The sequence below is a fragment of the Lipophrys pholis genome, assembly GCF_963383615.2.
Source record: "Lipophrys pholis genome assembly, chromosome: 6".
NCBI classification, from domain to species: domain Eukaryota; kingdom Metazoa; phylum Chordata; class Actinopteri; order Blenniiformes; family Blenniidae; genus Lipophrys; species Lipophrys pholis.
The window spans coordinates 3,066,462-3,080,738 of NC_137629.1; the positions used below are offsets into that span (position 1 = coordinate 3,066,462).

General features: G+C 39.9%; 1 protein-coding gene across 1 annotated transcript in view; it reads left to right on the forward strand.

The window, feature by feature from the left end:
* Positions 1 to 14,277, forward strand: part of fbxo38 (F-box protein 38) — a 39,744-nt gene that overhangs the window by 653 nt on the left and 24,814 nt on the right. Inside the window, exons 2-3 of the mRNA XM_080465448.1 lie at positions 10,446 to 10,655; positions 11,566 to 11,699. Coding sequence (XP_080321574.1) covers positions 10,522 to 10,655; positions 11,566 to 11,699 — 268 coding nt within the window. The 5' untranslated portion in view covers positions 10,446 to 10,521. The remainder of the gene's footprint in view (positions 1 to 10,445; positions 10,656 to 11,565; positions 11,700 to 14,277) is intronic.

Here is a 14,277-nt window from a genome sequence, read left to right on the forward strand (position 1 = left end):
TACTGTAGATCATGTAGTACTTACTGTAGGTGCCATAGGTACTGTAGGTCATGTTGTACGGTAGGTACTGTAGTACTGTAGGTTATATAATATTGTAGGTACTGTAGTACTGTAGGTACCTTAGTTCTGTAGGTCATGTAATATGGTAGGTCATGTAGAACTGTAGGTACTGTAGGTAATGTAGCACTGTAGGTTATGTAGTACTGTAGATCATGTACTGTAATGCAGTACTGTTGGTAATGTAGTGTACTGTAGGTAATGTAGTAATGTAGGCAAGGTAGTACTGTAGGTAATGTCAGGTCATGTAGAGAATAAAATCCTGTAGGTAATGTAGTACTGTAGATTATAGTACTGTGGATAATGTAGTGTCATGGAGAGACTCATGTAGATTATAAAGTGATGTAGAGTGGGATAGAGTAGTGTAGGGTAATGTACAGAATATAGTCATGTTGATAATTAGGGCTTTTCCACCGGAAAGAACCAGGTTCTAGTTCAGGCCTGGTGCCAGGGCCAGTTTTTAAATGAGCACCGCCAAAGAACCGGTTGTCACGCCATTGAGTCACTCCAAAACGCTGTATGTCACTGATTTTACCAATGTAGCACCGGCAGCACTCCGACAGGTACGAGGAGACGGACTGTATTCATCGGTTTAGTCGGGGTCGCTCCATCGAGTGTGGCCTGAACCTCGGATGCAGACCAAAGAGCCAGAAAACATTGAGTCTCCGCGTATCTCTATTGTTGTTTTTTCACGTCCGTCTTGCTTTAGTCCGGAGCCCCGGCGTGGCCATAGGGGGGGAAAAAAATTATAATAATAGTTATAATGATAGTGCGTGAACGAGCTTGGAGCTTATTTTTCAACATTTCGGCATCACACAGTGAATTTGTGCTACTCTCACTTTATTTCTGGATGTGTCTGAATCAAATGCTTCAACCTACGTAAACACACGCTGATTAAAGTTCTCTTTCACATGAACCATTAAAAGGCTCATTTTATGGCAAAAAAATCCAAGCTTTCATTTACAGTAGTGTGTAGTTTGTTTTTTAGTTGCTGATGAACCAAAAGGCTGGCTTCATTATAAAGATGTTCTGTGGGTAGACAATAATATTGGGGCGTCTCGTAGCAGAGCGCCCCCTGCTGTCTCATGCAGAGCCCAACCTGCGGTCATAACGTGATACAACACCTGGAAGTGGAGTTAGTTACAATGACGTTACCATGAAAAGCCTGAAAAAAACTACAATGGAAAACTGCTTTTAAATTATATATCGACGTAGCTGACTGACAGCGGAGGAGCTCTGCTGGACTCTCGAGAGCCACGGCTCCGCGATCGTGGATTAAATGATCTTGTTCCCTCATATTATTAACTTGAGGGAGCGACTTATTATATCATTCCCACACGTTATTATTGTATTTTTCTCTATAACCGCTCAGTGTTCGCTGTAGATTTCGAAGTGCCGGTTCAGCTTCTCTCCCGCCTCGTAGGTAGCAATAACTCCAGTGATTGCTCCGCCCCCAGCTGATGACGTGTCTAGCCCCGGTCTGGCCCAGCAACGACGTGGGGCCAGCTTAGCACCCATTTAGCTCCTGATAGACCGGGGCTTTGGCGGTGGAAAGACCAAGAACTGGTGTTAAGTCTGGCCCTGTCCCAGAATTAGTACATGGTTGTATCTGGTGGAAAAGCCCCCAATGTAGTGCAGGTTCATGTGTCCCTTGGTGAGCGTGTCCTCTACATTCATTTTGTAGTGCCGGGTCGCCATTCATAAGTCGTCACCGCCGCTCCGTCAAAAAATGTTTTTTTTTTTTTTTTTTTTTAATTAATGCAAATGCACCACCGCTGCAAGCCTCTGCCTTCACAGCAGAGTCCTGCACTGGGTCAGGTAAAGCCAATTTAAATAGCGGCAGGTCCATGTCAGTGCAGTTTTAGGCAGTGAGCCTCCAACCGTTATTTATTTGTTTATTAATTATTTATTTATTATTTTAAAAAAATTTATTTCCTCCAACCGTTATTTGGACAGTCAGTTTCTGAAAAAGACGGCCAAAGAAATGCTCAAAGCCGTCTAACTTATGTGTACAGAAGAACCTCAGACGAGTGACCCAGTAAAAGCAGACAAATAGTCGAGCACGAAGGTCTGTGTACCTTTTGGCCATTTGATTTTCCTTTTGATGTCGGAAAACTGAAAACCATCCGATTTTGATTTTCCAATTTGATATGGAAGGCAAATACGGGAGACGACTTGTCTCCTGTTTCCCGTTTGGAAATTGAAAATGGAAAAACAGAAATCGGGTCGTTATCCGTTTCCTGTTATGCGTTTGTTAAACAAAATTCGGGACATAAGTTACAACTGTCATTTTTTATTTCAAGCTTGATTTGCCAGAAAACCCGGAAGTCGAGTCTCTTCTTCGTTTGATGGGACAGTAAACAACGGCGTATCGTGTTGCTGCCCCCTTCAGGCTGCCTGTGAGCTTTGAACTTGCCCACCAGTTGATTTAGATGTTTATCCAACTGTTGCAGTTTAAATTAAAAATAATGATAATAAAAAATACACACGCTGCAAATAGATTGACTGGAGAGGGGCTAGGATTTAATCAGCATACCCCCTACTCCTTTTCCCACACGTTAGCCTTTCTGCTGCAATGCATGATTTTTCCTTTTATTTATGTTTGAAATGAAACAAAAAATGACAAAATAAAATCTTACTGTTGTTATAATGTTATTTGAAATAGCATGGAATAAATTTATTATTAATTCATACCCCAAGTTTTGGTTAAATATCTTGTTTTTGATTCATTTCTTAATCCATGAACAAACCTTATCTTAATTTTGTGCCGCAAAACGGAAAAAAAGGTTTAAATAAAAAATAGAAATCCAACCTTTTTTCAACTAACTTTATTGAAAGAGAACCTGGCAACCCCATCTTGCAACCTGAGGAACTCTTGATCCTGCAAATGTGTCAGGCAGACTTTTATTTTATAGTTGACTCGGATATTTATCGTGGGTTCAAATCTAGCCCGGGGCCTTTCTGTGTGGAGTTTGCATGTTCTCCCTGTGTGTGCATGGGTTTCCTCCCGGTACTCCGGTTTCCTCCCACATTAACAAAAAAAACATGCACTGGGGGTACCTGAGCAAGAACCTTGCCCCCCCCCCCAGATCGACTTGAGTGCTGCTCAGTGGCTGCTACCGATGGGTCAATCGGTATGAATTTACCCTCTGGGATTAATACAGTGCTATAAAATAAAATAAAAATAAGATAAATCTATAAAGTTGCCAGGAAAATTTCCTAGTAAAAACCTCAGAGAGGCAGAATACACAGGAAGTTTAAGACCATTTTATTACATTATTCTTGCAAGAAGAGACAAAGTCACAGTACAACCTTTCCAAGAAACAACAAAAGTCATGGATACATGGCAATTATAATTTGTTGGAGCTCAATTTAATATAATTCCAATTTTAGTTCAACAAACTTAATGGCTCACAGGAATGAAATACATACAAACCTCCCCCCAAATCCTTTCAATGCCATGGTTCTGAAAGTAAAGAAAACGGATTTGCAAATCACAAATATCCTCTGAGTGCATGTAAACAACAGCAAAAAAGTTAAATGAATGAGAAAGCAAAACAATAAAACTTTGAACAATATAATTTCTGCAAAGCAACGTTGAATTTTAATTATCACAGGATGTCAGTTTCACAATGTACCTTTCAGAAAAACAAAGAAAACCTCGCGATGTTGACGGCATCTGCAGAAAATCTGTTTTGTCTTGTTGAATCGCTTGTAAAGCTGCTCCTCTCCTTTCACTGGCGTGTCTTCCTTTAGAAGACAGAAATCGTGTCATCATTTCAGCCTATTAATTAAAGCAACACATAAATCAGTAAGATGATGAAAATGACACACAACATCAAGTTAATAGTAATACTATCAAGAAGAACAACACTAATACATTTTTGTATTATATTATGAACCGTTAGAAAATTTTAGAATGTGTAAATATTATAGTGCAACTACAAATTAAACCTACTGAATCTCAGTACATTTGTAGCCTCACATTTGTAATTATTTAGTTTTTAATGTGTATTTTTCCTCTCCTGAAAAATTTTAGTTTTACTGTGATGAATGAGCTCTGAGGACAATCTGCAAGTGTGCTGCTTCTGCCAGTAGGGGGCGCTGTAAGACTGCGGTTAAATCAATGAAAAGCTATGTTTTAAATCATGTTTATCATAAATTAATTTCGTACAAAGCTGAAGCAACTTCAGCTTGGAGGTGATGCTCCGTCAGGGAGGTGAGAGGAGAGGCGTCGCTCTGCTGGAGAGCCATCTTCAGACAGTTCTCTCTGAAAACCCTCTAATTTCAGTCATGCCGTTGGGATTCATGTCCACGATTAGGTTGGCGCAACCGTCCAAAGACATTTATAGAAGTTTTTAATCATTACATTTATACACGAATATCATCGAGGGGGCAGCCAGACAAGTATGGATGGTGGTGCAGCAGCAGCAACAGAAGAAGAAGAAGAAGAGACTCGACTTCTGGGTTTTTGGCAAATCAAGCTTGAAATAAAGAATCATGGTCGTATTTTATTTCCCAAATTTTGTTTAACGAACGCATATTGGGAAACGGGAAACAACCCGATTTATCGTTTTTCAATTTCCAAACGAGAAACCTTTTTTTGTCTCCCAATATCAAATCAGAAAACGAAAATCGGATTGTTTCCCGTTTCCCGTTTCCCGTTTCCCGAAATCAAAAGGAAAATTGAGTGGCCGAAAAGTACACGGACCCACGAAGAGGTTTTAACTGTTAACGCACCTTAATGAGCGGACTATGGAGGCGAATATGGCTCAAAAATCAATTTGAAATATATTAACAGAAATGCTTTTTCATTTTCAGATTAAACTGCATTTTTTGACTCAAATAAAAATTAATAATCAATCATCCAAACTGCTTTTTAATTTTCTTTGACAACACTCCTTATTCTGTGACGTAATGAAAATGAAAAATAAAATGATGATTAAGATTTAATTTTTAAAAGACACTCCAGCAAATAGAGTCAAATTGTCAAATTTGAAAAAATCGAAATGCATTTGCAAAAATGCATTTTGATTTTCAAGGACATAGCTGCATTATCTGACTCATAAATAAAATTAACAATAGTTAATTCAAACTGCATTTTGATTTCCTTATTCAGGTTCCACATTTTATGGCAAAACTCAAAAGAAAACCTAAAGAGGGAATTCCGTTTTCGTTTTCATGTCCGCCCCGCTAAAAAAGGATCAAAATTCAGTTCGACTTAGCATTTCCAAGCGACGCAGGAGAGTGACGTCAGAGGCCGCTCTACTTCTTCTGATTGTGCTGCGCATCTAATACTCCAGGAGGTGCTGTGCATATTTGAGCTTGAGCAAGAGACGAGGCATGAGGGACAAAGCAGCTCTTTAGAAGTTAATGAATGACGAGAATCAGTTTAATAAAAAGACGTGTTCACCAAATTGTTCAGTGCTTGTCTGGAGGAGCCCCGACTGTGTACCACAGCCGCCGCAGTGCGTTCAATGACCACCGTACCTTCAACGGCCGCGGTGTGTTCAATGACCACCGTATGTTCAACGACTGCAAAACCTCACAGTACGTGAGCAGATCACTGAACAAGCACCGTTCTCTCGCTATGAGAGAATCTGACAATACGCCTCTGCGACGCTGTTTTCTCAATTTCCTGGTTTCAGCATTCAGATGCGAGGCAGTCAGAGGAAGGAGACGGCGACTGACGTCACTCCCCTGCACCGTTTGGAAATGCAAACTTAGATTGAATATTGGGCCCTTTTTTGCGCGGCGGACATGAAAGTGAAAAAGCAATCCCCTCTTTACGTTTTCTTTTGAGTTCTGTTACAAAATGTGCAACCTGAATAAGAAAATGAAAATGCAGTTTGGATGATGCATTAATAATTTTATTTAGGAGTCAAACTATGCAGCCAGAACCTTGAAAGGAAAAAGCTTTTCTGCTAATGCATTTTAATTTTCAAATTTGACTTTTCAAAATGAATTTTGGTCACTATTTGCTGGGGCATCTTTTGAAAATTAAAACTTAAACGTCATTTTCTTTTTCATTTTAGTTAAGGCACAGAATTAGCAGTCTTGTATAAGAAAACTAAAATGCAGTTTGGATGATTGATCATTAATTTTATGTTTATGACTCAAAAAAAAAGCATTTCTGTGCATACATTTCAAATAGATTTTTGAGCCATATTGGCTTCCATAGCGGACAGCCTCCCGCATCACGGTGCTGCTGTGAAGTTTACTTCAGTCAAACATGAGGCCCGTGGACCAAAACCGGCGCAAAAAGTTCTAATCCAGAACCCGGGAAACCACCATGCAAGGTGGTTATATAGGATTATTTTTTTTACATGAACTGTATTTTGCAGCAGAATGTTTAATTAAAATTGACTTTATGTTGAGATTGTTGTAATTTTTTAGTACTAATTGTGTGATCTTGCAAAGTTCATCCCGTACACTGTGACCACAACAAAGAAAAACTTAAAAGTGTAAATTCAAAGGTTTTTATAGGAATATTTTACCTGTCCAGCTGCTCAAGATGAAACTGGACTGTATGTGGCTTCTCAAGTTAAATTGTATTTAGTATTTATTTTGTATTACTCTTTGTATATATTATATTTATGTATATATATTGTATAGATCTTTGTATTGGTACAGTTATGTGCTTTTAAATAAGTATGTTTCTTCCATAACATATTATTTGGCGTTTGGTTTGTTCCATATCAACTAGTGCTACAATTTATCACGTCACAGTGTAGTATTTAGTAGTACACAATTTTGTATTTAGTCATCCACAATGCATGAGATTGCACCATTTAAAGTCCCCCCCTCCACACACACACACACACACACACACACACACACACACACCAAGCTCGGGAGAGCCTGATCCCGCTGATGCAAATAATCTGAGAGGGAACACAGGATTGTTTATATGCATTTTAACTCTAAGGAGAATTACAGCTATAAAGTTGCACTTTTGACAATATATATGATGTCTGCAGTCATTTTTGTGTGCATTGAGAGAAAAAAATCGAATTGAAACTCAATTTGTTTTTCAAAAATCTTAGATTTTTTTTCTAGGCCAAATCGCCCAGCCCTAAGTGTTACTGGAGTAGACTAGGCGAGGATAATGTCGTGTTACTAGAGCAGACTGTGTAGGATAATGTCTTTAACTAGAGCAGGCTAGGGGAGGATAATGTGGTGTTACTAGAGTAGATTAGGATAAGATAATGTCACGTCGTTTATGGTGAGATAATGCAGTGTAGGATAATGTACTGTGGTACATATTACTGTGTTTTAGTGATTTGTGTTGATCTGTTTTTTTCTAACATTATTTCTATTGGTTTTTGAACAACAGTTTTACACATACACATTGTACACACAGAATTGTTTATCACCGTGCACAACAAACATATCAAACACAAACAAGCTTGCAAATAAACATAGAGGAAATTATACACACTACTTGTGTCCATACTCGTATACGCATATGTAGATTCAAATTAATAATGAAAAAATGAAATGGAAGTAAAAAACAAATTATAATCAAAATGGATGTCTTTGAATGGAGAGGCTCTAAGTAGTGCATCAGTCAATATGGAGCATTATAATGTTGGAACTGCAGAGGGCCAGCTACTAATCCCCAGGTTCTCCTGCCGGGTGTATCCAGCGAGTATTCTAAAGATGGTTGATGAAGGCGCCTCAGATATGGTCAAAGAAAGATTCTTTACCTCTTACAATGTATGTCATTTTCTCTAAGGGCTGCGTCGAGGACAGTTCACAGAACCATTTCCTTAGACTTGGTGTGCCGACCTACTTCCATGAGATAGCAATCACTCTTTTGGCCACTGTTATAGCTTAATCAATAAAGGTTTGTTTTCTTTTTCTAATGTTACACTTTGGTGGGTATAGACTAAGTAAGAAAAGTTTAGCCTCTAAAGGGATTAGTATTTTTGATATGTCTTGGATACACCTCCTCACATCCCTCCAGAACCTTTGTATTTGATCGTAATGCCAAAGACAGTGAAAGAGTGTTCCTTTTTCCTTTCCACATTTGTTGCAAAAAATCTGGGATGGCGTTATTGTATTTATTTAGTGTTTCAGGAGTTATGTATGCACTATTTTGAGTCTTGTGTTGATTGTCTGCTTTTGGGCTTTACGACATGCTTTCCCCTAGTCTGTGATGGTTATATCATCTTGTAGATCCTCTCCTCACGCCTCCAGTCTCTTTTCAGATGACTCCGGGCACTCAGCGACTGAAAGATTATAATTCTGGGAGATTATGCCCCTCCCCAAACAATCATCAATCATTATATTTTCTAATTTGGATACAATAGGGGTAGATAGTGACTGGCCCTGTTGTGTCCTAATGAAGTTTCGTAGTTGTAAATATTTGAAAAATTGATTACGGGCTATTTTATGTTTGTAAGATATGTTTTGTAACTGGGTGGTACAGATCTCCTATTTTTTCAGCCGATGTTTTGAAACATGCATCAGATTTTCCTGGGAGGAAGGAGGTATTCGCCCATATTGGACTAAAGCTAGAGGGAGAGAATGGCTCCCCCAGGTGTCTTAACTTGATGCCATGTGGTAATCATATTTTTAACAATAGGGTTTTTAGTGTGTTGTTTAAGCTTTTTAACACTGGCCGAGTGAAGAAAGATGGGAAGGGGCAGGCACAGTCGCAACCCCTCCATCTCTTTCCATGAGGGGTTCTCGCTTTCTGAAAAGTAAAACTTTAGTGTTCTCAACTGTGCTGCCCAGTAGTACCAGTATGGGTTGGGGCACCTGAGCCCCAACCCCCCCCCCCCCCCCCCCCCCCCCCCCCCCCCCCCCCCCACACACACACACACACACACACACACACACACACACACACACACACTCTATCGTAAGGAAGGAACAACAGTGACAGTCGCAACCTGGAGTGCCAATTGTTCCAATGGAATCTAATGAACGGTTTCTTTAGTTGATGGAATAAGTTACATGGTGGTGGCAGTGGTATTTTTTGAAAGAGGTAAAGCAGTTTGGGCATTACATTCATTTAGGGACATTTATTTTCCCAATTAATGACATTGGGATAAGTAACTATATTTCAAGTCAGTTTTGGATTTCATGGATCATTGAGCTGTAGTTAACTATTATGATATTCACAAGGTTAGGTACTGTAGGTACCTAGGTAATTATCAAATTAAGTAAGGCAGGAGTGGATTTCCCTATATTTTTGAGGAAGACGATTTTATTTATTTTCTCACATTTATTGTTTGATTTGCTAGGTTTTGGAAGTGGAGTAATAAAGCTCCCCTCAAAGAAGGTGGCAGAATAGAGTGCTTGAATGATTCATTGAACATGTCTGAACGTGGTGCTTTCAACCTTTCTTTGAATTTTTTTATATATTTCAAAGGGTCCTGGTGATTTCCCAGTCCTAATACTATTGATTGCACTGGATATCTCTTCAAAAGCTTTGTCTTGCTCTAAATTAATCCTCATTATTTCTGGTACCCTGGGTAAGCCAATCCCATCTAAAAAAAAAAAGTATCCAGTGTTAATTTGTTCGCAATAACTGAACTGTAAAGTTTTCCATAACATTTCCTGGAACTCTCGTTTATTTCAATTGGTTCCACAATAGCATGTCCCTGGTCATTTTGAATTGAGGAGATACGCCGTTCACTCTGCAACTGCTTAATGCGCCAAGCTAGTACCTTTCCTGATTTTTCACCCTGATCATAGAAAGATTGTTTACGGCAGAGCAGGTTTGCTGCTGCTCGCTCATTGTATTTTGCTTTCAGCAGGAGTAATCTTTGAGGTGTTTCAGCAGAGCCCGATTAGAAGTAATTATCCATTTATACATCATTTGTGCAGTTTTAAATTGTACCAGGTCAGTGAATTTTTGTATTTTTGATTTGAAGAAGAGTGAATTAGTGTTATTTCTATACCCAGTTTTATGAATTATTCTTATTGCTCTTTTTTGTAAAATATTTAGCAGAATGAGACTTTTCCCAGGATTTAGGCATAGAAGTAGGGGAACGAGCTAAAGCACGTCTACTCGGCACACCGCCATAACTGGAAACCCCGTTATCTGTTTTAAGATGAACAACAAGAGTTGGAGCATGTGCCCTCAGTGTTCCTGTGTTCAAGTTCTATTTAATCTATTTCCTCTAATTCACCTTGAGTTGAAACAGGTTCAGTACCTGATGGTGTCTCCTGGAAACCTGATGGTGTCTCCAGAAAACCTGATGGTGTTTCCAGGAAACCTGCTGGTGTCTCCAGGAAACCTGCTGGTGTCTCCACGAAACCTGATGGTGTCTCCTGGAAACCTTGTGGTGTCTCCAGGAAACCTGATGGTGTCTCCAGGAAACCTTAATGTGTCTCACAGTGTTTCCTGTTGTCTCCCATCATGTTCTGTCCAGAAGTGAGCTTCATGTTGGGGAGGAGGAGCCTCTGAAGTGCGTGTGCAGGAGACTGGGCGGCAGTGGCTCAGACGTCATGGCACCAAGGAGGAAAGCTTCCAAGCTTCAGCCTGCAGGGGGCAGCAGTGGAGGGGAGCTCATCCTGAGACCCACTGAGCACAAAGACTACATCAACGAGCTGTCCCACGAGGTCCTCTGTCATATATTCAGGTACAACCCCCTCCAGCTGCACCCCAAGCACCTGCTGTGTGCCACTGGAACAGCGTGGATACGAGGAGGTCACAGGAAGAGCTTTCTAGCCCCTCAAAGGAAAGACAGTCACAAACAAAAAGCCATTAATGACATCAGAGATAACCAAGCATCTTCCAAAAATAATCCAGTGTCAGCATGAAGGAGAAGGCTGGGAAAGTTAACATGTTCTGATCACTTTACTGTAGAGCTGAAACCATTCCTCCAGTCATTCTACTTCTAAAATGCATCGATGCTCTATTTATTTCACTACTACGTATGTACACAGCGCGCTCTCTTCCACCACTGAATCATGGGAGGTCTTAGGTGTTGGTGAAGGACTGAGTCGGAGCTCAGTTTTCTTAGAAAATTACAGAAAATAAAATGCCGCAGTTAATTTGTGCTTTATTTGTTTTAATAAGACTTACACACACGCATTCCTTTCCTGAAGGAGTTTATATTTCACTCCAGGAGTCCTGAGCCATCAGGATCCTTATATTCTTCTGAACTGTGATTGTTCTGAGGGAGATACCAGCAGATCTCCTCACACAAGCTCACTTGGCTTCCATCTTGAACGATGCGGTCGGTGGCATTTTCCCCCTCAATGTAAACCGTGAAACAAGCGTGTTCTCACACTACTTGCAGAGGTGTAGGCACAGTCTCTACTGGAGGATTGTTTTTCAGATGCGAGTAATCGCACAGAATCAGTTGTGTTCTTCTGTCATTGACTAGATGTTCCATATTCAAGGACACACTTGTGAAAGTGATTGTTAATCTCAATGTGGTTCTCCAGACTTAATAAAGGCTAATAACAAAAGAAAGAAAGAACTATTGTGACTCAGCTGGAGGAAACCATCAGGTGAGCTCAGTGTGTCCCTGCTGTGTCTTTCAGGTACCTTCCTATGAAGGACATCATGTGTATGGAGTGCCTGTCCCGAAAGCTCCGAGAAGCTGTCACTTTGTACCTGCGGGTGGTCAAAGTGGTGGATCTGTGTGCAGGGCGCTGGTGGGAGTACATGCCTTCAGGTTAGTGCTGTCCACTGTAACGTTTAGGACCTGAAGAACCCTTTTAAACAAAATTCATCGCTAGCTGCAAAACATTTCTAAAATGAAGACAACACTGATTTATTTATATTAAAAAACATTCCTGACTTTTTTCTATTTTCACTGTTTCCTTTGTTATTTGCGGATTTATTATATATCAAACATACCGGTAAACTGAGGAAACTGCTCTTATTTTAAAGATATTTTTATTCACATTTTTTTAATTATAATACAGCCACAATATATGTGTTATTTAAAGAAGTGACATAGGCTACGTTCACACTGCAGGTCTTGATCCTCAATTCAGATTTTTTGCTGGGATCATTTCAAACACGACCTGCCGTGTGAACATGATCGGACCGGATGTTTTCGGGCCCCAGAGCGCAGAAGGCAACGAAATCACGTCGCACACGCATGGCACGCGAGTCAGCACCCGGGTTGCCAGGTGTGACTCACTGTTTCCAGCCCAAACAACATAAAACCCACACACCTCAATAAAAACAATCCCAAATCTCAGCCTGTGTAGAAATCATGTTTAAACTGTAAAACTGTTATATGTGTAATAAAGAACACGCCATAAACACAAAAATGCACCAAATAAACTTAAGTTAAAAGGTAAGAGAGTTTGGCTCCCTAATTGGGGGATACCATCATATCTGGCAACACAGGTCAGCGTGTAGATTCATTTTCAAGTGGTTGTTAAAAATGAGCGACAGAATCCAGACAACATGAGGAGGAAATGAGAATGAAGAAAAACAAGACCACACCTTTTAACAGCTTCAGGCGGAGCCGTTTCCTCCGACACTTATCCGTGACGTCAGCCACACTTCAATAATGGAGCAGTCGCGTGTAGAAAAATGTCCAAATTAGTACCACAGGGGACTAAGATGGCGGCGCTGTGAACTGTCGACCACAGAACTCGCTCTGTCTTAAAACTCTTTTTAAAGCAGCAAAACGAACTTTAGTGAGTATAATTCAAGCTGTTTGTGATGGCAAATAACCTGGGCTCAAATAAGAGAACTCTTATGACTCCTACTTCCTCCACATCAAAACCCTCTGGTAAGAAAAGAGTAATGGAAACTGACACAGCGGAGAACATCATTACTACGCTCAAGAAGGCTATCGAAGAGCAAAGAGCTAACATTGGGAAGAGTATTAGCGACCTGCAGGTTATTATTAACTTTATCTCTGAAGATCTCAAGGAGCTAAAAGGAAAGGTGACTCATACAGAAGTGAGAGTGGATAAAGAAGAAGAAAAAATCCTAACATTAGAAAACAAGGTGTTGGAGGTGTCTCGGTATAAAGGAAGATGGAATCTGCGACTTCACGGGCTACCGGAAGAAGACGGAGAAAACGTAGGCAGAAAGGTCATTGAAATATGCCAAAACATGGATCCTGACCACCAAGAAAAGTTCCCGGAGATACTGGATTCTGTCCACAGGATTGGTCAACGACATGAATCTTCTTCGGCACCACTGCCCCGCACCATAATCTTACAGTTTTCTACGAGACACTTTTGAGACATCATCTGGAAACCAGCGAAGCGATCCGACTACCTTGAAGACAAAGAAACTGCACTTCAAGGAAGATCTCTCTCCTGAGGACCGAGAGAGACGCAACCAGCTGTGGCCACAGGTGGAGAAAGCACGAAAGGAGGGGACGATTGCTTACTTCGTCGGAGCCCGTGCATTCGTGAACAGAAAAGAGATTCACTGAAATGCCTTTCAGTCCTGTACGCCGATAAGTCTCAAGGTGTCTTTTCCTTATTGTTTTTAGAAATATACAGTATAGCATACTGCTGCTAAGACGTTTGTGACGCACTCTTTTAGACAGAGTACTTTTGTTCTCTCTGAAGTTTAGACACACTTTTCTCAGGGTGAAAAGTTAAATGCATTTCAAAATTTCATCTTTATCTTTTATTTCTTTTAATGCTCGAGGATTAAGGGACAATACCAGAAGGAAAGCACTATCGTTATATGCTAAAAGCTTGAATACTGACTTTTGTCTTTGGTTCAGAATGGGATTGTTGTACAAGGACACTGGCTTCTGGAAATCCCAATGATTTATGGATGTCTCATGGCACAAACCATTCAGCAGGAACTCTGATTTTGAAACATAAGTTTAATGGAAAATTTATTTCTTCAGAGACTGATCTGAATGGTCATTTTATTTTGCTGGTTATTTTCTTTAATGAGCAGGCGTTTTTGCGTGGAAACATTTATGGTAATAATAACAAACAGGCGAATATTGACCTAATACTTTCAATAAATGAAAAAATTGAGTCTTTAATAAGTAAGTTTGCTGATCTAAAGAGCATATTTGGAGGAGACTGGAATCATTCACTTAATGACATGTTAGATAGATGGCCAAGTAAAAGTCAGGAAAGTAGTAGTTATATGTTAGATTTTTTAATGAAAGAGACGTAATTGATATATGGAGATTTAAGAATCCTACAGTTAAAGAATTTTTATGGAAAAATAGATCAAGTTCATTACAGTCTCGTATTGATTATTGGTAACATTTTTGTTGTAGAAACATATTCAGATAAAGGATCAGAAAT